This window comes from Micrasema longulum, unplaced genomic scaffold, assembly GCF_059751315.1.
Source record: "Micrasema longulum isolate JH-2025_06_02 unplaced genomic scaffold, ASM5975131v1 h1tg000905l, whole genome shotgun sequence".
Lineage (NCBI taxonomy): Eukaryota > Metazoa > Arthropoda > Insecta > Trichoptera > Brachycentridae > Micrasema > Micrasema longulum.
The window spans coordinates 92506-117465 of NW_028278096.1; the positions used below are offsets into that span (position 1 = coordinate 92506).

Below are 24960 nucleotides of genomic sequence, written 5' to 3' on the forward strand. Positions count from 1 at the left end.
AACGTTTTTTTGATGTTCGAATTTTCGATAAACTACCTATATACTAAGGGAATTTGACATTTCAATCTTTTCGTTTCGTCATTGTGTGATTTGCTGTTGCCCAAAGCAAAATATTTAAAAAAAGTGCAAAATCACCAGCCATCTATTTTATAATTATTCTGTACGTGTGATGAATTATTAATATTCAAATATTAAATTTAAGTAGCTTTTTTATGGTTGAATTTTAAAACATAAAATTAATATTTTTTAAATACAGAATTGTTTTTGCAAATGTCAAACTCTGCTGTTCTAACAACGGGGGTGCTTATTATTTAGGATTACGACTTTCAAAAATGTATTGAATGTAAGTTAATATTATTTTAGTATTATCAAAAATCAAGTAAAAATGAATAAATGGATGGAAATTGTAAGGAATTCAAGGAAAAAATCTGAGATCCACAAAAAACTAATGCTGTTTGTAATCAAATACAAACTTTGTCCATATGCAAAAAAACAACATCTTCCCAATTTTTTTAGTATATGTATTCTCGTCGAATGCAACCCCGGTAGGTCGATGAGTAAAAGATTTATGCTCCTAACTTTTTTTTTACAGATTGGATTGTCGCTTATTAGTACGTGGATAGTTATTTGTGATTGAGCTACAGAGCAAAAATGACGGACGCCCGCTCACGCATCGCGGCTTTTTTGAACAATATTTCACCATCTCTGGATTAACACCAGAAGCGTAAGACTGACCGCTTTTTTTTCTTTTTTTTTTTTAAATAAATATTTGCGTTCTTATAATTTACGCAAATATTTAATTTTGAGGGCCATTTTCAACGAGTTGTAAATAACTCACTATTAGAAAATGGAAATCAAGTTGGGGTAGAGTGGGATTCGAACTGCGGACCTTTGATCCGTGAGTCCGAGACACTAGCCACGGGACCGCAACCCGATTTTTATTTTACTTTACTTTCCCGTAACACACGATCAAGATACACCGCAAGTATTTTTACAATGTAGTGCCCTATGCGCCATCGGGTGCGGAAAGGGGAACGATTAGAATGAAATAAAAATGTTACGTGCCGAAACCGGGACGTGTCCTTTGCGACAGAGAGTCGAATAGTTGGAGAATAGGGTCCGAGAAATCGATAAGTATCTACTCACGAGGTGATAATTTTATAAACTAACAACTATTAATTAAATAACACGGCTGTAATGTACTCCGTAGTATGAAAACATCCATGGCACGCGGCACACGGCACACGGCACACGGCGATACCTCGCCTCGATAAATACCAATTATTGCGAATCGCCTAAACGATAATATGCAGGAAAATTAGAGTTGAGAATCGTTCATACGATGATGCGATAAAATAAGTAAAAATATCAGCAATTTAATTAGCAAAGTGGCGACATTATCGAGACTTTTTTTTTAAATCAAAAATTTTGTTCCAAAACCGGAAAAGATTCTTATGTACGAAGCCTATGTAAAAACTAAAATATGTTATATGCAACTATTATGGGGAACAGGATATCAAAATGACATTAACAGACTACAAAGACAGCAAAATAAAATATTAAAGTTAGTTTATGACCTTCCCTATCTAACAGCAACTAGAGAACTTTTTAAACAAACTAAGCAATTAAATCAATATTAAAACCACTCGAATCTGCTCAAAAATCGATTATTAAAATAATTTTCAAAAAGCCCCTCGGGTACATTACATAGATAAAAGGCAATTATATATACATCTAGAATAATTTGCTTTCACAAACATAATCCCAAAAGGATCTCCCACACAACCAGAAGTCAGACTAGAGAATGGGTCACGGGGTCTACCGCAAACTCTGAATTCGGGAAAAGAAATTTCAGGTTTCTGGGCCCCAAAATATTCATTATGTTACCCGAACATTACAAAACCAGCCATTGAGAGGTCATAAGCCCTGTAGATGCCTAGACTTCTATATTACCTTCTCCAAAATATTTCTACGAAAATTTGGACAAACTCAAAATATTGTTGGTAATTTAAGAATCAACAATCTGTAGTAAAATTTGGATATGGACATTTTTAAAAGGACATTATTAAAAATGTTCCTATGAACTTTTTAATACGAGGTTTGTTCATAAAATAACGAGAATTTTTTAATTTCGCGGGTTCGGGGAGTCCGATTGTCAATTTTAAAAAAAATAATGTTGTTTTACATGCCCCTAAAATATGTTAAAATTTTCAGCTGTATTGATTGTTTACTTTGTCTGTGGCAGCCGCTAAGGTTAGACGTGTTTTTATGAGCTCGGCGATTTTCGTTTGTTAAACAAAATGGATCAAAAAAAATGTATAAAAAAATTGTGTAAAAAAATGAAATAAAGTGTAACAAAGTACGTGAAATGTTAAAAAAGGCCCATGGTGAGTCTGCTTTGAGTAAACCAAGAGTTTGCGAGTGGTATAAGCGTTTCCGAGATGGCCGTGAAGACGACGAACGGCCCGGACGCCCCAGCACATCAACAACCGATGAAAACGTGGAAAAAGTTAATGAAATGGTTATGAACGAGCGCCGAATCACAATCAGAGAAGTCGCTGATGATGTTGGCATATCGGTTGGCTTGTGCCATGAAGATTTTTCGAATGTTTCGGGTATGAAAATCGTGGCAGCAAAATTTGTTCGAAATTCTAAAATTCTAAAAAAGTCGCTCAGATGACACTAAATGAAGTCAACGACGATGCAGAATTACTGAAACGTGTTATAACAGGTGACGAAACGTGGGTTTACGGATATGACGCCGAAACTAAAGCTCAATCGCCTCAGTGGAGGCATTCTGGATCACCAGGACGAAAATCGCTGAGCACGCTGACCACGTCTAACCTTAGCGGCTGCCACAGACAAAGTAAACAATCAATCCAGCTGAAAAGTTTAGCATACTTTAGGGCATAGAATTAAGAATAGTCCAGAAGCCACATACGCGCATCAAACAGAAGGCGACCAAACTACTCTTAAAAGAGTAGTTTTACGTTTTAACCCATTTGTTTCTTTGTAGACGTCGCTCAGTACGCAACTTCCGATTTGAATTCAACTATGCCGTGTTGTGTCTTTTTAAAGTGTGGAAATACTGCTAGGATGTTAAAGAAACAGAATAGGATCACATTTCATGTGTAATTAGTAAATGAATGTGTAAGTAGCAAATGCATTAAAAATTAAATAATTTTTCCATCTGTTAGATTGTCGAAGAAACAAAATGGAAATTTCGTTAGTGTTGCCAGGGTAGTAAATTTTTTTACCCTACTTTGCTCATCTAATGAGGGAACTAATGAAAATCGGACCTCGGATTAAACAACGCCGTGGTGGACATTTGTAATATTATTTAACGTGATATAAAAATATTCGTTTTTTGTAAAATAATATTTGTTTTTTATTTTAAGTTCAAAGTTCATTAATTCAATTACTCTTATTAAATGACTCATTTCTTATCTACTCTCTTGTGTCAATTAATATTTCCACGTGTACGATAAAATTTTTAATAAATTAACATATTGCTTTTTTTTTTACCTTACATTTGTGTTATGATTATATTTTTTCCCATCTGGCAACATTACGCGGCGACTTCAAGCATGCGCGCGGATAAAGTGTGGCAAAGTGGGAAGCTTTTTGGACAGCCCGATGTATTCAAATAAGTTTCTACGCTCCTTCTGGACTATTCTTAATTCTATCTATGCTTTAGGGGCATTTATACCAACATAATATTTTAAAATATGACAATCAGACTCTCGGAAATTAAAAAAACTCCGTTATCTTCCGAACAAACCTCGTATGTGCCCTTTTTACGGTCGATATCTTAAAAGACAACGTTTGAAAGATCTAGTTAGAAAAATTGTATCGAATCCTCACAACTTACTGAGCATAATCCGATAGGCGATTGACAATCGTGCGATTATACGGAACGGCCACTCGACTAATTTATAAGGAAAAATAAAGTGACCGATTAAAATCACGGCTGATTAATTCCGAGTGTATTTGATCGGCTCGTTCGCGTACCCAACGTGTTAATTATAGCACATTATTAATATTACTATACACACTATTTTCTTTACGTCGGGGCGGACGAAGAATATAGCATTGTGTGTGTAGCATTGTATAGCACAAAAACCCTAGACAAGTGTTTGTTTTTCCCTATTGACAAAATCGAGGAAGCAGTTCTGCGTCAAAAAGAGAACATGTGCATTTGTTTTTATTATATTTTTTTTAAATATATTTTTGAAACCAACACAGTCATAGTAATAAACAATACATAAAGAATAACAACATATAGCAAGACCAATTATGGGTTTCATAAAGAAACAAAAATACAAAAAAACAAAACGTACAGTTCGCTAGGGGGAGAAGGAAGTGGGGTGGGAAAATAGGGAAGGAAGAGAAGAAGAAATAGTAAGTTAATATAAAACAATGAAAAAAGAAATTAAAATTAATATAAATGTACACATACAACATACAAACATACATACAAACATACATACAAACATACATACATACATACACACAGCCATTTAAAAAAAAAAAAAACCTTTATTAGCATAAATAAACAATACATTCAGTAAAAAAATGGAACACTTAAGGTTGAACTTGCCAAAAAAGAGTCTGGCTCTTGTGTTTGGCATGTTTACAAAATAACATAAAAAAAACAAAAAATGCAAAACAAAATAATAAAATAAATAAAAAATTAACCAATTTTAAAAATTGAGAAAATATAACACTAAAAATATTAAATAAAAACACAAAATTTATAAACCCTGTCACATATTGAACATACATCTCTATTTTCAAAATACAGTTAATGTATTATAAAAAATACAGGGTGTTCTTTAAACCCTGTCACATCCGAAACCACGATGATCAGTATGGACAAGAAGACATATAAGCATATTAAAAAAAAAATTAGAACCGAGAATTTAAAAAAAAAACAAATGGTTGCTTACTTCTGAAGGGGAGAGGTGAGGGGAGGCGGCGCAGTATCAGACTCCCCCCTCCCCCCTTCGTTTCTCCACTGCAGAAGTAAGCAACGATTTGCTTTTTTTTGTATATATTTTTTTAAATTTATTCGTTCTAAAAAAATAATTTAATGTGCCAAAATGTCTTCTTGCTCATACTCATCATCGTGGTTTCGGATGTGACAGGGTTTAACGAACATCCTGTATATGTATACATATACATACATACATATACACACATGAACATGCATATATTTATTTTTTAATTAAGAGTTTATAAAATAAATACAGAATTTATTATGTTTAAATTGAATAGGGATGCTCGGTTTGTGAAATGTTGCAGTTTAAACAACCTTTCATTTATGAATATATTACAACAGAGATGAAGAACGTTTTACAGAAGGGAATATGGAAGTCAAGGAGTTTACAGGGCTTATGACCTGTCATTGGCTGGCTCGAGTGGCCACTTTACACACTCTCCTTTTGTTATTTATTTATAAATTAATACACACGGCAAGCCGTGCCTTTTGCTTTGCAAAAAATGCATAACGCGTAGAAATAAACACTCGAAGCATAAAGTAAACGAAACACGTTTATGTCTACCCGTGCGTATTATAACACAGCAGTTTCTAAACCAACAAGTGTACATAAAAATTAAAAAGTTTGAACAAGTGGAAAAAAAGAAAGGCGAAGTATGTCTTTATACATACTTGTCTTTGTACATAATATTTTATTTTATTTGGAAGATCAATAAGGATACATAAAATACAATTCGTAAGTACGCAGTCTGTTCAAAAAGTATCGCGAGTTTCGTGTTTTTTCAAAAATTATTTATTTATTCGTGTCCCCTTCAAAGTAATCCCCGCCAGATTGTGCCAGCGTTTTTTCCAATCCTCGAAGCACTTCACAAAATCATCTTACATGATTTTGTTCATCTCCTCCTTCGATGCCGTCTTTATCTCCTCAATTGTAGCGTAGCGTCGTCCTATGGATCTATTTTTCTGTACATATCGGCAGTTTGGCAGCTATCTGCTTTCGATTTATTGATTTCCAGCTTATGTTTACAGTCTGCATTACTAAGTACGTGATGGGTTAAACAAACCCGGAAAGTAATGCAACTTCTTATTATTTATTTTATTTAACAATTTATCTTTATATATATAATTCCTCTGTACGTGTGATATAACCGTACTCTTCCTAAACAGCTTAACCGATTTACGTACGGTTTTCAGAGAAATATAGATCTTTGCGCTGAGCGTGTTCGTAGATATTAAAATCTTCAATCGAATATGTAAAAAAGAAGTTAGAAGCATAAATGTTTTATTCATCGATCTACCAGGGTTACATTTGAGGAGAATGCATTTGCAAAAAAAATGGAAAGATGTATAGATTTTTTTGTATAAAAAAGTTTGTTTTTGAATGTTTACAAACAGCATTTGTTTTTTGTGGATCTCAATCAGATTCTTTGCTTAAATTCCTTATAATTTCTACCCATTTATTTATTTTTTTGGATTTTTGGTAATACTAAAATAATATTAAATTCAAAACATTCATTTAAATCGTATTCCTATATAAGTACACTCCTCTGTTGGTTAGAAGACCGGAGTTAGACGTTTGCAAAAAGAATGGCATATTAGAAAAAGATATTTATTTTATGTTTTGGAATTCAACCGTAAACAAGTACCTAGGTACCTAATTAAATTCAATATTTGAATATTATCAATTTTTAGTTTCGGAAAAATCATTCGTATCTGGCATGTTAATTTAATTTTTTAAACAATACTTGACATATAAATATATCAGCAGAAAAAATCAGCTTTAAAACTAAAATAAATCAAAGACGTTCTTACAAGGTTACATCATTTTGCAAAAATGTTAAAGATGGGACAAATTGATCGAATAAAAAAATAATTCATGTGATGTTGTTCATGATAAATGTCTTATTTTTTTGTGAATTGTCTTCAACACACTATAATAGCCTTGTTTTTGCGTTTTTATATCAATTTTCGGAAACAGAGTTTCATGTTTGCATGAAAAATCTGATAAAATCGATTTGATCGGTACATGGTCCGTGATCAATAATTTCCCATCACCACTGACATTAGTTTGGCAGCTGTCATTTTAATCAAGCTAAATTTTAAAGACTATAATTTCTTTATTTCTTTATTTCTTTATTTCTTATTTTGTCTCTCAGGCTTATACCGAGCATGGATCGCTGGGAGCATTTAAGCTTTTCTACATTTCTTTGAGCGAAGGCCGTGGTCTCTGATGCACATGCAGTCACCGGCAGCATACACGATTCAGACATGAATGCAGACTACAATTGTCAAATAAATAAACAAAATATCATTTCATAAATATTTCACCGATTTCGTATTTCTTTACGGGATTCTGGTTCCGTCTCACACGCGCCCGAATACAACAAGACTCGCGTAGTATTACCTACCGATTTACATAATGATCATTGTTATTACGCGACATTGCGAGGGGCGGCGGAAGGGTGGAAGGGTGCAAGGGTGCAAGGGTGGAAGGGCGGGTGGACAAATGGCGAGGCGCGAGTACCTCCCCCTGTTAGGTCACAGGTCACAGGTAATAATTGGTTCCCAGAAGCAATTATTGAAAGTTTGAAGAATGGAGAGTGGAGAGCGGAGAAAGAAGAACCCTAATTGAACGGAGAATGAAGGAATGATTATTATCCCTTGTGGGATTTCTTAAGGGAAATTAAAAACAATTTGTCACGTTGCTACGTCGCGTGAACACGGCGGAGGTGGGCGTTTCGGTTATTTAAAAGGAGCAGTAGCACTCGTAACAGTTCCGTTTCACAAACTGAACGATTTCTAAATAACAGTCTGAAGACAGAAGACAGAAGACAGAAGACAGACTACAGACTACAGACTACAGACTACAGACTACAGACTACAGACTACAGACTACAGACTACAGACTACTGCCTACTGACTTACCCCGGATATAATATAATATCGTAACAATGCCGTATACAATGTTCTAAAATGAGATTAATAAACCGGGGACTGAAATAATGCGATAAACTACCAGACAAAACTAAACAAAAGACAAGGACAACCTTTACAAAAGACGCTCAAAATATTATCATTGACAACAAGCTACAGAAAGTGGCTTGGTGGGATTTTAGTTTTAGTAAAAAAATAAGAAAATTGAAATGTTAAAACTGTAAAAATGTTTAATTATATTGATAAAAAAAAAAGTTTTTAGTTACGGGGAGGTTATTTTATTTTATTTAATTAACATAAACGGCAAATCTGCCTTTTACAAAAAAATATAATACTAACACATTTGGCTTAATATATTTTTTTTAAAACATAAATTTCCTTTTACCTAAGATTTATAAAAAAATTAAATCTAAAAATTATACAAGATTTATAAAAAAATTAACCCAAAAATTATACAACCTACGTACATATGTACCTACTTATCAATGAAAAGTCTTTTACCAAGCTAATAGCGGGCAAGCTAACGTTCGGGCAGGACAACGTCTGTCGGGTCCGCTGTTATGAATAATTTAGGAATTTTAATATTATTTTGGTATCAAAGTGACTCATTCATCTCAAATTCGTTTATTTTTCCTTCGTTGTAAATTTGTATAGTATAATTTATTTTGTAAATAGTGTCTACTGTATGAACTTTAAATAATTTATATACATTTTCCGTGCTGAATGTTGAAGGCTTCTTTAAAATTACTTTGACAATCAATCTTTGAACTATTTTAAGAGGGTTTAATATATTGGCATATGCACCACCCCATCCAACAATGTGAGTTTAAGAAAGAAAAAATATTTTGTTAAATGAATGTAATCCGACGGCCTCGTGGCAAGAGGTCTCGGGTTCGATTCCCGACATGGTTGACGTGAAATATTTATTTAAAACGGTATTTTAACACTAGAATATTCCATAGTCCCTGGACTAGTACCTGAAGCGAAAGACTGATCATCTTTCCTTCGTATAACAAAATCGATCAAGATACGCCGCGATTGGTGTACCAATGCAGTGCCCTATGCACCATTTGATGCGGAAAGGAAATGAAAAAGAATTTCAGTGCAGTGCCAAAAATCGGCGTTTATTATTATCATAGTGTTATTATATTCTGTTTTGCAAAACAGTGAAGAAGGTAAAAAAATATACAAAAAAGCAAAATTAAAATACAGGCAAACGTCATTTTGCGTCGGTTTGATTCACACCGGTTGGCCGACTCCAGACGACAGTAGGCGCCGCGATTCTAAAAGCAGACACACTTTTACACGTTGTTTTATTCTATTACCGTTTACGCGAGCAGCCCATTAGGTGTGTGAAAGTGTTTCCGAGTTAGTTTTCGTTTTGTTTTTAAGAAAAATAAAAAGGTACGATTTTATTTTTTATTTTATTATTATTAAAATTAAAGGAATATTCAAATATTTGTAGTTTATGCTAAGATTCTGCAAGAAAGGAAGCAACAATCAAAGCAAATGAAATTGGATGCTTTTTCAAAAAAGTGTGAGAATTGAATTTAGTACTGACGAACTGTTGAGTCAGTATTTGTTACAAAAATCATTATTTATATCAAGAGATTATTGTTTATTTTGTAAACGAATTTAAACTGTATTTATTAAATACATTTATAATTTATTTTGAATATGTATGATATGTATTAAATAAACATGTTGGATTGTTTTTTAGAATTTTGACACGGAACCTAACCTTATATCTGTGTTCATTTTACGCCGGTGTCTCTCGGAACGAAACCCCGGCGTAAAACGACGTTTACCTGTATAAGCAAACATATTAAGCACTGTCTATTCTCACTCGGTATAGTAAATACCTGTTCTGAGGTAGACAGCATTTCTTTTTTTAATACAAAATACAGCATATTTTTTTATTAGAGATGTCTCAAGAAAATGAACACTAAGTTGAATAATATATAAAAATACGATAATCATAAAATAATTGTGGAACTAAAAGATTGTAGTTTGAGAAGTTATCGACTTTTTTGTGCGGTGAACTGTGGTTTTAATACCACTGCAGTGGTGTAAAGATCAGTAATCGAGGTGCGAGGCGCAGCAGATTCAGGCAAGATCTGAACTTTTTTAGTGTAAGTCTTTATAGATTAAAAAAAACACTATAGTCCTTAAAATATAGCTTGATTAAACTGACAGCTGCCAAACTAATGTCAATAGTGATGGGAAATTACTGATCACTGATCATGTGCCGATCAAATCGATTTTATCAGTTTTTTCATGCAAACATGAATATCTGTTTCCGAAAATTGATATAAAAACTCAAAAACAAGCCTATTATAGTGTGTTTAACATAATTAATCACCAAAAAATAAGACATTTACACTTTTTTCATGAACAACATCAAATGAATTATTTTTTTATTCAATCGATTTACATTGATCAATTTGTCCCATCTCTAACATTTCTGCAAAATGATGTAACCTTGTAAAAACGTCGTTAATAATTAGGTTTATTTTAGTTTTAAAGCTGATTTTATATAATTATGTTGATTTATATGTCAAGCATTGTAATAAATAAAAAAATAACACGCCAGATACGGAAGATTTTTTGTGTGTCAATATAAATCACTCCTTAGACGTTACTACAAAGTTATGTCGTCACTTTTGCTGACAACTGTCATTCTAATCAAGCTATATTTTAAGGGCTATATAATAGACCGGATCTTGTCTTGAGGTAGTATTTTTTTGTTTTTATCCTAGCTTTAATTTTATTTAGCTGTATTTTATTTAAATAGGTGCGAAGGTTTTCACGGTCACTTTTATCAATATTATGTATCTTTTTTGGGTGATACCGTGTATGTTGGATTTGATCCGACGTTTCGGCTACCATTGCAGGAGCCATCTTTCCATAGTTTTCCCTGAAGATGGCTCCTGCAATGGTAGCCGAAACGTCGGATCAAATCCAACATACACGGTATCACCCAAAAAAGATACATTGTATTTTATTTGATTAGTTCCAGTATTTATTATAAGAAATTGTATTTACCATTGTGAGAATGGACTGCACAAGTCCGTCAATAAATAAATATAGCTTCGATTGACATATTTTTTAGAAGACAAAGTATTTAAGTAAAATGCGTTTTAATGATTTGAATATGATAGAATAAATAAAAAGGTGGTCGAAGCAAAATCTTCCTACTTTAAAAATAAAATCCTTACTTTTTATCACACTACAGCTTTAACATATATGTAATGGATACTGATCCGTAAAACATCGTTTAGTTTTGGCAATTTAAGCTGTTTTCACACCCAGTAAAAATCCACTCGCCCAGATAGAATAACGTAGGTAGGGTACATTGACATGTATCATATTCAAATGGTTTGATTTATTCAATAGCAGGTAAACGCACCGAGGCAGACTGATCTCCATTCGATTTCATTTTGCAACTTGTTTACCTGCGAGGCGAAACTAAATGAATTAAATGGAGAAATAAAATAATCGAGAAGTATCAAACCAACCCACCCTAGTTTTCCCGGGCCGCGGCCGGTGGATTGAGACGATGCACGTGAAAAGGTCCTTTGTCTGCGGATTTTGCTGTGAATGGCCAATATTGTGTAGGTTTAATAAATAATATGAAGTTATGTATTTATCACATTATAATCATTGTATAAAAGGTCTCTTTAAGGAGACAAATAAATCTCTGCACAATAAATTACTCGTAATCAGAGCCCTGCCCTGGGCTGCTATTCTGATGGGAAGTTCAAATTTATCTTCAATTTTATCTACAAAGTTAAATTAAGTTTTCTGTGTGGAAAAGAGAATTTATTTCGATTTTTTTCTCTCCACCATATCCATATTGATTTTGAAAATACAATTAATTATTCTTAATCCATTTCATATTTTAATATTGGTATTCGTAGTGTGTGATATTTCCTCAGAGTAATAATGCGCCAAGCTATAGAGGAGCCTAAACGTAGGAAAACCATTACACGACTATTGGGTATTAAGTTAGCTACAGTTCGCAGCAAAACAATGGGCCGTACTCAGGTCGAGAATTGCCAAATGGATATTAATTTGCATTGTAAATACTTTTAAATATAAACCTATGTATTTATTATTGCAGAGTTTTCAATTTATTTATCTATAATTCGCCTATATTTATTCATTTTATTCACAAGACACTTATGTTACATTTATTGAGACATAAATCTCAACTCCATGGAACCAAAGTTCTGTGTTGAGTTTGTTTGTTTGTCCGTCACATCTCCGAAACGGCGAGTCGTAGCGGCCTGAAATTTGGACACGTCATTTAAGATGCGATTTTAAGGTTGACATTGCTATTTTCGAGTAAAATTTGAATCGACATCTACTCGATAAAAACTCATATGGATGCCTAGTGCGGCCCTGACATTTTGCCTATAATCAACTGTCAATATCAACAGTAAACATACTTTAATTCACAAATTTATCCCCTAAATTGAGAAAAAATAGTATCTGAAGTAAATATGTTGATATAAGGAAAGTTTTTAAGCAACATATACACGTGTCGGGACAATAAATGCCAAAAATCAATGTAAATCATGGGAAAATATTCTAAATCAATTACCTGTGAAAACTGTCTACTTCAACACCTTCGACGCTCCTACCGCTGCAACCAAACATACTGCAATTCACCATAGTCGATTTGTATTTATTATAACGTAAATATCTAAGTTATTTACTAACAAAGCCAAGCAATGCTACAAAAGCATCCGATCAAACCGTTATGTTTATGTTGTCAAATAAAACGAAATGGCCACCAATTTGTTGCTAAGCAAAAAAACATCGCTTGCATTCTATGAAACATAGTGATAGGGCTTCTCTATAGGTTCACGCATTATTACTCTGAGGATATTTCGCTATTGCAATACTGACTTCCATATTCTACAAACAAATAAACAAACAGTCACGCTGTTTCCCCTTAAAGTTAAAGATAGGCAGAGAGGATAGATCGCATCATCACTCTATTTTTGCAAACATATCTAGCTTCGGCTACATTCATATATCTTCTAATGCAAGCGCGCCGATTATTCTGACTTCTGACATGTCCATCTTCCAGTGATTGTTGGATTTGGCCATGGCATGTCTTTATCGGTCTTCCTCGATTTCTGCATCCATCTACATTCGCATCGTTTTTTTAAAAAAAATTAAAAAACTTTCCCATATCTTCAAGTTGATACGTAACATCTTATCCCTAATTAAACTCAAACAACTATATTTTATTTTTTGTAACTCAATGATAACTTATGGCATAATAGGATGGGGAGGCAATAATAAATCAATATTAAAATCTCTCGAATCTGCTCAAAAATCGATTATTAAAAAGCCCTTCAGGTACCCCAGCGTCAAGTTGTTCGAGGAATTCGACATATTAAATATAAGGCAATTATATATATCTAGAATAACTATGTTTGTGAAAGAAAATTATTCTACCGAATCCCAAAAGGAACACTCCCACACTACCAGAAGTCAAACTAGAGGATGGGTCACGGGGTCTACCGCAAACTCTGAATTCGGACAAAGAAATTTCAGGTTTCTGGAAATCAAAATATTCGATATGTTACCCGAACATTACAAAACCGTGACCCGAATCCAATTAAATAAAATTGTGAAAAAATGGTTACTGGATTTAGGTAGAGAAAAATCGGAAAACCTTCTCAAAAACATTCTAAAATAATAAATGGTATATTTAAATATTGTATAACTCTTAAAAATAACTAGTAGGTAGTCATGTTATTGTTTATTTTGGCATAAAAATGTCTGCCTTAAAACAGGTTGTACCTAGTCAGGCAGACTAGACACGATCCAGAGAAATCTATTACCTTAAACTAGGGTTTCCTAGGACAGCGGTGCCCGTATTTTAACGGCCGTAGTGAACGGTGATGCGGTAGACAGCCATCGTAACGTCGACTAGAGAGTGGTTTCCTAGTGAAACGGTGTTAAATGGTGTTGATAACACCGTTTTCCTAGGAAACCACACTCTAGTCACCGTTACGACGGTTATCCACCGCATCACCGTTCACTACGGCCGTTAAAATACGGGCACCGCTGTCCTAGGAAACCCTAGCTTTAGTGTGTATATAGTAGATAAAGAAATCGTTATTTTTGTTAATAAACCTTGATTATTATTATTATTGTTCTTTCGCTGTCCATTCTCCAGATCTTCAGTCGACGCAAAACGCCTTTCTTGATTTTGTCGATAATCTTATTCTCAGCCCTACAGAATGCACATTCGCGCATCTATCGTACATAGTTTTACCGCACATTCGCCCGAGAGATCGCATTTCAACAGCATTCAGCCCGCTATCATCCCCCTATAATATGTTCTAGGTCTCTGCTGAAATTATTATTTCCCTGGGGGTGGTTTCCTTGTCTGCGAACATTTGCGGACAAACTCGAAATGTTGTAATTAAAATTGAAAACAATAAATAGATAAACTGAAATAACGAAATAAAAACACTTAGCCAGTGGTTGATTCAAAGTACAAACACTTGAATTAGTTAATAAACTATTCATTTGCACATTAGTGCCATAATTCCGGGCATAATAAAACCAAATTTAGCTACTAATTGCCTTCGGACGCGATACAATCGAACATTACTATGAGCAAGCGATATTGGTACTCGGGAGACGAATTAAAATTATTCGTCTCTCTTCAATCCTTTTACGCAAATCATGGTGCATAGGGTATTTTAACATGAAAGCAAGCTGAAAAAAATATATATAAATAAATGCCACCCAATTTCCGTTTCTCAGGATTTACCTTGGTGTAACGATATGTTTTTAAAAAAATCGTTAAAACAAATAGTTATATGGGAGAAAATGAAAAGTATCCCACTTCTATTGTCCGGTGGGTGGATCCAGAATCCTGGACGAGTGTTTTAGACTCGACCGCCGCTCTCGGGACAAATCCTGAAAGCCGAAAGCGAGTAGGAAAAGCTCGAGGTCACGGGTTCGATTCCCGTAAAGGTTGCCACGCAATATTTGCTTCCAACGGTTACGTCACGTTACCTTCCTGCAACGGACGATCGAGATACGCTGCATTTGATTGAACAAAACAGTGCCCTATGCACCATCGGGAGAGAAAAATGATTCGACAAGTAGTTGGAAAATTTATAAAAAAGAGAGAGATTTTTAAAAAGTGGGAAAAAGCAGTGGTCCGTCAGATGAGGCACATAGGGCCATGTGATCGAGCTCCAGTGCCGAAATACGACGTTTATTGGCGAAAATAATACCTACGTATAGTGAAGAAGTTCAGTGTCACGGGAAATTAGATAAAAAAATGTTCTCTTACATGCGGTAAAAATTCAAGCATTTACTCTCGAAAATGTATGAAAAAGTTTTAAAAAAACGGATTTGATAAAAATGAACTACCTTGAACGGCGTCACGACTGCTTGCGTATCAACCAATGACAGTGTTTATTTATTTATTTATTTGACGGACTTATGCAGTCCATTCTAACAATGGTAAATACGATTTCGTATAATAAATACAATACAAAAATTACTACCTCAAGACAAGATCCGGTGTATCTTAGTGAATGTTTAAATCTGTAAAGACTTGCAAAGACAACAAAGTCCAGTGTTGTGATAGATTTACGGTAAACAGAAAGCCGAACTCTCCGCAGAGAACTGAAAATATCATAGCGCTGAAAATACGATATATCTGTCGGCCTCGTGGTGTAATAGTCAGCGCGTTTGCCTACCATGTAACAGGTCTCGGATTCGATTCCCGACATGGTTGAAATAAAATATTTATTCAAAGGGGTGTTTTTACACTAGTCTCTGGACTGGTACCTGAAGCGCAAGACTGATTTTCTTAACTAACTAACTAACTAACCATCACGCCATTTCCCCAGAGGGGTAGGCAGAGAGGATAGAACGCCACACCACTCTGTCCTGGCACACTTCCTTTGCTTCCTTCACATTCATACATCTGATCTGATTTTCTTATTTTCACGTAATAAAAAAATTATCGAGATACGCTGCGATCGGTGTACCGATGCAGTGCTTTATGCACCATTAGGTGCGGAAAGGGAATGGTGATGATAATACGAAACATTTTTTTTGTACGCCTCCATTCGTTTGCGAGTGATTTTGGCTCAATACGAAACGTAGACATGGAAATATTTAAAAAATGGTTTGGTTTGAAAGTCTTTTAACAAATGAAAAATAAAAATTTTAAACACAGAACTTCCTTATTCACTAATGCAATACAAAAACTAAAATTAAAGTAAGTTATAGCAGAATAATGTTTTTAACAAACAAAATATTCCTAATTTCACTACGTACAAAAATACATGTTCTGAAGCTACGCATATACATTTATAATACTAAATACAAATTGAGTTTGTTTTTTTTGTAACTAAACAATCGAGGCCCGAATGGCCGATTACCAGAGGCCCGAAGGGCTGAATGAAGATAGTGAGTAGACTTTTTTTTGCACCACAACAGGCCAGGAGGCCCAATTACAGTGGTGAATTACATTACAGAACAGCCAGGCTTGAGAAAAATCACATTTTAATTTGTGTGTTCTCACCGGGAATCGAACCCGGAACCTTCCGCGCGCGAGTCAAGCGTCTTGACCACTACACCACGGAGGCCGGAGGCTTTTCACACATGCCACGCCAATCCGCCCAGCCCAGTAATTTTACCGGGTACATCCTACAAAGGCATACAAAATGTGTCACCTTTTGTAGGGTGTACCCGGTAAAATTACCGGGCCGGGTGGATCGGCGTGACATGCGCGAAAAGGGCCCAACAGTTGCGTCGGCGCAGCCGCCGGTGGTTACAATACAGTCGTGCGCTTTACTAGCGCGAACATAATAATAGGCCTTACTTTATAAACCTGGTATAAAGTTACGCCTAGTTAAAGTGGTAAAATAAGCATGGGAATACCATCCTCATTCTGCCACCATAAAAAGGATAGTATTATCATCGGTATTCTACCACTATGCCCGGGGGTAGTATTCTGGATCTTTTTTATCCCCTAGAGAGTAATTTCTGCATCATATACGGCCACACTGATGATTAAACGTCAAAAAATATTAACACGTGAAATAAACCACGATGATTTTGATTTAGAACATTATTGCGACCTCGAGCATTACCTAAAACACATAATTATGTTGAATTGACCAAACCGTAATAGTTTTATTTCCGTTTTAAAAGCATTTTTATACATCGTTTGACGTTCAATTGTCAGTGTGGCCATTTTATGAAGTAAAGTTTGGGTGAATGCAAAAAATAAAAATCCCCAAAATAACCACTCTCTAGGGGATAGAGAAAATTCAGATTACCACCCCGAGCCTAACATTATTATCACGATACTTTTGTATCAAGTTTACGAGTAATGCCAAATGAATAATAATACGATTAGGGTTGTATTGTTATATGATTGGTCACGTGGTGGTGACTGTGGAGCCACGTGGAGCCACGTGGATCGCGAGTGCTTACTGACATCGCACATCCGATAAAATAGTGTCATAACACATGAACATGACACAAATCTTAGAGTATAAAAAGCTTCTGATACCGTACACTGTACATGTTGAGATCGTGGTCAAAAAATTAAATAACATGCGAGTCGAATATCAGGATTATGAATTAAGGTGATGATAGATGGCGCTTTTAAAATAAGATAAATATTTTTTTTGTTTTGTACACCATTTTGTGAAAAGGACCGAAATTATATCATATTTGTTACAATCAATTTAGTGTAAAGTTTCCGCAAACCAAGTTTTGTAAAATTTCCATCGAGAATAAACGTAAAAATGCCATTTTTCAATAAGAAATTATAAAAGCGCCATCTATGAATAATTACTTTTATATTTTCGTTTAAAATCACCTCGCATGAAATCGTCAATGTTTCGAGCATTTCCAAATGTTTGTAAACAGGCTGGATTTCCTCCCTAGGGAGTTAGTTCGGAATACCAGCCCAGGGCTGGAATTCCGAACGCGTTTACAGCGCGCTATCATGCGTATTTAGTACGTAAAAACGCGCTATACCGCGCTATAATTTAGTTTGGAATACCAGCCCAGGAGGCTGCTGCGTCCGATCTCGGACTTCGACGTTAGTTATAAAATCAGCAATCATAGCGACAAATTTAGATCTAATGAAATCATACCTAACAGATCGGAAACAATATACTTATTTAAATGAAGAAAAAAGTCAAACATGAAAAGTTAATTTTGGTGTACCGCAAGGATCGATTTTGGGTCCACTGTTATAAGTACATATCAATGACTTATCGTATAATTTTAGCCGACGACATAGTACTATTTTTTTTAAGAATCAAACTGACACATTAACTAACAAGATAATTAACGACCTAACTGTGTTGATTATATGGACAGACACACATTTACTTACAGTTAATGAAAAAAACGAAATATATACATTTTCAATGTAGAAAAAAATCACATAAAATAGATGCGAGGAACGACTAATTAAAATTGAACTGTAAATGTTGTTTAATGTGAAATTCAGGACTAACAATAGACTGACAATTGACATGGATAATTTATATCAATAATTTAACTATCGAAATTGTAATATTCTTCTTCTTCTTCTTCAGTTTTACCCTCTGCTGGGTGGCGGCCTCTTCCAAACGTCTCCATTCCTTCCTATCACCTGCTTCCTTATCCATATTTTACCGGCAATAGAGGCGATGTCGTCGACCCATCTTTTTTGTGGCCTTCCAACGCTTCTGTTGTTTGCCCATGGTCTCCACTTTATTATTCTGGGTGTCCACCTGCTATCATTTTACCTCGCCGAGTGTCCTGCCCGCTGCCATTTCAATTTTGCTGCACGATCCATGATATCCACGACTCCGGCTCGGCGCCTTATTTCTTCATTTCTTACTCTGTCTCTTAGACACACACCGAGCATCTGTCTTTCCATGGGTCGTTGCGTGCATTTTAATTTCTGGCTACTTTTTTGTGTTACAGACATGGTTTCTAGTCCGTATGTTGTCACCGGCACAATGTGCAGGATTCATATACTCGTCTTTTCAAGCATATAGGGACTTCTTTATTTTAGTTTGCCGAAAGCAGCCCAACTTAGCCCTGTTCTTCTGTTTGAGTAGGTTTGAGTGGTAGCAAAAGTTGGTTTGCAACCCGAAGTCTTTGGGTAGGTCTGCTGCTTTTGGGTGCGCTACCGGTGACTGGCCTTGACTGTCACCTGGGGGCGTTCTGGTGCTCCAGAGAGTAGTAACTAACGTTTCCTATCACTGTCGACATAAAGGGTTTTGAAATGGGTGAAGGATTTATTTATTTATTTTATTTATACTTCCCTTTGTCTCTACCTTGTAGACGACGAGGGGTGGTTTTAGAGCGACAGTGAAAGTGACATTGAAAGTTGTAAATGTTAATATTTGTTCGCGCTTTTCCTTACTGAATTTGGTTAGTAAAGGATGAAATATAATCAATTCGTAAAGAAAAAAAAAATTGCTCGCTTGTATGAGTGAATCCGAAGAAAGACATTTAGTCTTTAAAACGGATTTAGGTATGTGGTGGATGATTTCAAAGTTCTTCTTGGTAACTCCACTGTCTGGTTATTTTTACCAAGTTCGACTTTGTGTCCTAGATATGTGTATTCATCAATATAATGTAATATTATATTTACAATATATGTAATATTATCGAGTCTTTTTTAAAAGTAAAAAACATCCACGAACGAAGCCTATGTAAAATCAAAAAAATGTTATACGCAACAACTATGGGGAACAGGCTACCAAAATGATATAAACACACTACAACAACGACAAAATAAAATATTAAAGTAAGTATATGAGTATTATATGACCTCCCTAAAGCTAAGCTCCCATCTAACACTAAAGAACTTAAAAAAAAAAAAAACAATTAAATGGTACTAAACTTTTTTAACTAGAACCCTTAGCATTTATTTATAAATTAGCCATTGATGTAATTGTAGACAGAACTATTTTTTTTTTTTTAATGTAATAAACACGAACACAATATGAGAATATCAGAACAATATCGTATACAATATTCTAAAACGAGACGAGGACAATCCAGACTAATAAATTAGAGATTGAAAGTATACAATAAACTACCAGACAGACAAAAGACACAGACAACAATTACAAAAGGTGTTAAAAATATTATCATTAACAATAGAGAAAGATTTAAAAAAAAAAAACATTTTCGTAAATGAATGTAGTAATTCGTGAGGGTTTATAAATAAAATTTCAAATAAAATAAAAAACTCAAAAACGCAGAATTTCCAGGAGAGCCAAAAAATGAACACGTTTTAAAACTACGCATTTTTCAACAATGTTTTAAGTATGTCCAAATGTTTGTAAACAGACTGGATTTTACCTCCAACGGAGTTATTACGATCAACATATTACATCAGAGATGGAGACCTCTTTATTCATATTCATCAATGTTGCTTCAATTATTCCATCTGTTGATTTTTGTAAAGTTAAAGAGCTGAAACCTTTATTGATGGGGGCGAGATTCATCTGACTGAATTAGAACATGTACACACTAGGCTATGCCTAAAAAAATATTTATATATTTTTTACTTGGATATGAGAAATTATTTTTAGGCGCTGCCTACTATCGGGTGAAATAATTCAGTCAGGTGAATCTCACCCGTATCAATAAACATTACAATTTCAACTCTTTAAGAGGATATGCAGTGTCAGAAAAATTTGATGAATAGGTATTCGACGATAGTTTTTCTGTCACTCTCTCGCAGATGCCTCCCCGATATTGTGCGAAAAAGACGACTGCGCGTCGCACTGATTATGCCTAATTCAAATAGAAAAAATCGACGTTTCGTTGTCTCAGTTTCCGCACCCCAAAACTGAACCGATATTGTTTTTGAAAAAGTATCAGAATGAAATTTTCTGTGTCGGTCATTTTTCGTTTTTCAAAATTACATATTTATCATATTTGAATATAGTACGTCGTAAGACGGCAGATAAAACTGGGCGCTTTTCTGGGTTTTTGGGCGGTCCTAGCTCCCGTAACAAACAATGTATCTTTTTTTTTTTAAAAGGAATAACCCGCTAAGCCTATATTTTGAGGCTTGTCAGCAGGTGGGATAGAGGGGATATGGAAGAAGGTAATGAAAAATACACCACATCTAAAAAGCAAAGCGACAGGGAAAGGTCAATAGTAAATATCTACATATATTGCATACAAAAATCACCGCTCTAGTGCCATAATCCAGGGAGAAAATAAGAGAATTCGTTTTTACGAAGAAAGGTCAAACCGCGTTTCTTATTTCAAGAACATTTTTTATTTAATTTTTGGACAGAGGTATTTCGAAACCGTGTTTTATTAAATAAGGTTAAATTAATTCTGGGACGTAGGGAATTATGTTACACATAGATTATAATATTATACAATAAAAAAATCGCGGAATATAATATGCGAGATTCATACATTCAGTCGATTGTCTGCGATATTCGCCCGAGATAATGTTGAGATAATTTCGCGAACGAAAACAAACGTATTGACCAAAAGATAAGCATTATCACTTGCTTAAACAACGCTCCGAAATATGAACACTAAAACATTACATTTTACTACATAAATGTAGAAATCCTTACTTATATTAGACAGACGTCCATTCATGAATTCATTCAAAATATTGCATACGAATCGATAAATGCAGAAAATTAACTGTCAGACGGCGAAGACAAACGCCAAAAAAACGAGCTATTCAAATTTTAAACTAAAAAAAACACAAGTAATTTCTCGTAAAAACACTGTACAATTGGTGGAATCCAACGCGAATTAAACAATAATAATATTTTACGGGTTAAAAGTCATAAATTCGATATTTTTGGTATAAAAAAAACATTTTACCTTGGTTTTCGTAACGACATGTGTAGCCAATTTCACGATGGCAAAGTTACCCTTGCCGATCGTCTTCTCCAGCTCGTAATACCCAACTCTCACTAATTTATCTACCGGGAATATGTTTTTGTTGTTTTGAAGGAATTTCGAAGCCATTTTTGTTTGTTTTAGACGATTCTACGGCATTTTACTGAGACGGAGACGCGACGAGGCAACGCACTCCGCGCACTTAGAGCACTAGTCCGCGATGATTCGATCATTTGAAACGGCGTGCATAATCACTCGGGCGGACATCTCGAGCACTTAATTGATATTAAATCCGCGACAAATGGCCGAGGGACGAACTCTTTCTCCGACAAATACCTCAATTCTGGAGGCCTTTCATACTCCGCTGTTCTGTCATGTTGAGTTTACCGAAAAGGCGGCGCGGCGGAACGCGCTGTCGCTCCGACCTCGCGCCGAAACCGCTCGGGAGCGAGCGAGATGACGATACTTTTCCAATATTTAACGCGTAGCTCGCTATGAACGAGTCGAACGTCACTGCTGACGTAATACGCGGCAAATTTAAAATCAATTAATTACGTACAGTGAGTGAAATGGCCAAAAAAATGAAGAATTAATTCGTTTTGAATAATTTTCTTTGAAATTTAACCCGTTTTTCTTCGATTTCTTTTTTTTCTATGTTTTTTTGGTGAGAAACAGTGTGTTTTTTTACACGCTTTCGCGGCTCGGATGTTGAATGTGATTTTTGTCGCCCATTGTACTCATGACGTCACAATCGATGGCCGTACGGACTCCTTACAAACGTGCGTCGGTAGTGGTGGCTTGTACACACACACACACATACACGCAGAGCGCGCCTCCTATTAGTCGGTGGAAAGGTTTGTGAAAACGAAATGTTTTGCCATTCATTTAGGTAGATAGTTAGAATCTATCGAGAATCTTATACGAACGCGCTTACAACGTGACGTCTAAAACGAACGGCTAGGAACGGATTAGTAATTTTCTATTTTTTTACGCACCTAGAAATATATTACATTTTTCACATACCAGTATTTGTTCTGTTCTTGTCCGGGCGGATGAAGAATAGAATAATGTTTATGAAATAGAACCAAATCCCCGGACGAGTGTTTTCGTCACCGTGGCTGCTCTCAGGTAGAAATCTAAAGAAAGAAATCTATCGGTGATAAAGTCATCCTTGTAGTGTAGCGGTTGGCGCATTCACCCACTACGCTCGAGGTCCCGGGATCGATTCCTGGCACGGTCGATGTGAAATATTTGTTTTAATGGCGATTTCTTACTGAAAAAAATACTGTCCCAGATACGCTGCATTTGGTGTTCCAGTGTTGTGCCTTATGCATTATTTAAGGCGCGGATAGGGGATGATGATGATGAGGATATACAAAAACGATTAATAGGAAAAACAAAAAAAAAATTAAACAAAGTAAAAAAAGTAAATAAGATCTGGTGCATTTTAATAATTGTTTAGGGATGGGAGCAAAGATAAATGATTTAATAGGGCATGCGGTGTCAGAAAAAAATGTTGAATAGGTATTTGAACATAGTTTTTCTCTCACTCTCTCGCAGATGTCTCCCCGACATTGTGCGAAAAAAATAATTACACGTCAGACTGAGTATGCCTGACGAAAATCAAAGTTTCACTGTGCCGTTTTTCGCACTTCAAAACGTAACCGATTTTATTTTGTGAATCCAAAGCATCAGAATGAAATCACTTTTGGTTCATATGAAATGTTACTTTACTACGACTACTATGAATTCATGGTGAAAAAACAGTTTAATTGTTTTCCTTTTAACAAACTGTTCAATTTTTTTTCACTTCGTGGTCTAGTCGGTCAGCGCGTTTCCCTAACATCTCGAGGTCCCGGGATCGATTCCCGACTGGGTTAATATTATAAAAGAAATTTAAAAGGCGACTGCTTATCTAACCTGCACAGGAAGACCGAAAAAACCATAAAATGACCGAATCAAACAAATACTTGAAGTTGGACTTGCAGAAGTTGGAATCATCGGCGTGCGAGCGTGAAAATAAGCGAGGTCTGTATGCAAGGAAATATGACGTTTTATCCTCTCTGCCTACCCCTACGGAAATAGAGTGATTTGTCTTATTTATTTATTTGGTCATATTCATCGATTACGTGCAAACATCATCATCGTTCCATGGTCCGTATTCTAATAAAAAGTTAAAATGTATTTTAATTAAGTCTTCTGGATGAAAAGCAGAATATGCATATCTTCTAAACATGTTCAATGAAGGTTACCGACGAAGATTCTTTAAATCTTCCTGTAAAATATACTCATTTTCGTACACAAATATCGGTTTTTCTTTATAGACAGTCGAAGCTGTTAACTTCCTATTGTAATCGGGGCCCAGGTCTGATTATTATTTGTTTTGTAAACGAATTTAAACTGTATTAAATAAACATGTTAGATTGTTCTTAGAATGTTGACACGGAACCTAACCTTTTATATCTTCCATTATATTTGTGTTTATTTTACGCCGGTGTCTCTCGGAACGGATCCCCGCCCCCGGCGTAAAACGACGTTTACCTGTAGTTCAGAAATTTCTTCATAACACCGCGTGAGCGAAGCTGCGGGTAAAAGCTAGGAAAATACCATTTTTATACCTACCAGTGTCCCAAGCGCCATTAGTTACGAAAGGGGAAATAGTGAAGACGATGTTTTTTCGATCTTTAAAATATTATCTGAACATCAACTATAACTAACTAATAAATAACTATTAGCCAATATCCATTCTTTTGGTATTTAGTAAAATGTTTGAATCTATTTTTTACGATCAGGTGTATCTCGCGATTAAACTATACTTAAACATTAATCAACATGGCATTGTTCGTGGAAGATCTGTTTTAACCAATTTGGTGCATTTTACTGACTACGTTCATAAAAATATGGACAAAAGAACACAGGTTGACGTTTTATACACGGATTTTTCCAAAGCATTCGACAAAGTTAAGCACACGGTTCTTAAAGAAAAATTAAAACTGATTGGAATTCACGGTGATCTACATAGATGGTTTTGCTCTATGTTCTTTCCTAGAAAAAGACTTCAAACCGTAGTTGTAGCTGGGTTTGTATCTTTATTTAAATGTGCCTCCTCAGGAGTTCCCCAGGGA

The 24960-nt window shown here is 35.1% G+C and overlaps 1 protein-coding gene across 1 annotated transcript in view; it reads right to left on the bottom strand.

Moving 5' to 3' along the window:
- The window catches only part of LOC148278232 (uncharacterized), a 57421-nt gene extending 35133 nt beyond the window's left edge, over window positions 1-22288 (bottom strand). Inside the window, exon 1 of the mRNA XM_088231712.1 lies at window positions 21818-22288. Within this exon, the coding sequence (XP_088087838.1) occupies window positions 21818-21964 (147 nt within the window). The 5' untranslated portion in view covers window positions 21965-22288. The remainder of the gene's footprint in view (window positions 1-21817) is intronic.
- Window positions 22289-24960: the final 2672 nt, after the last annotated feature.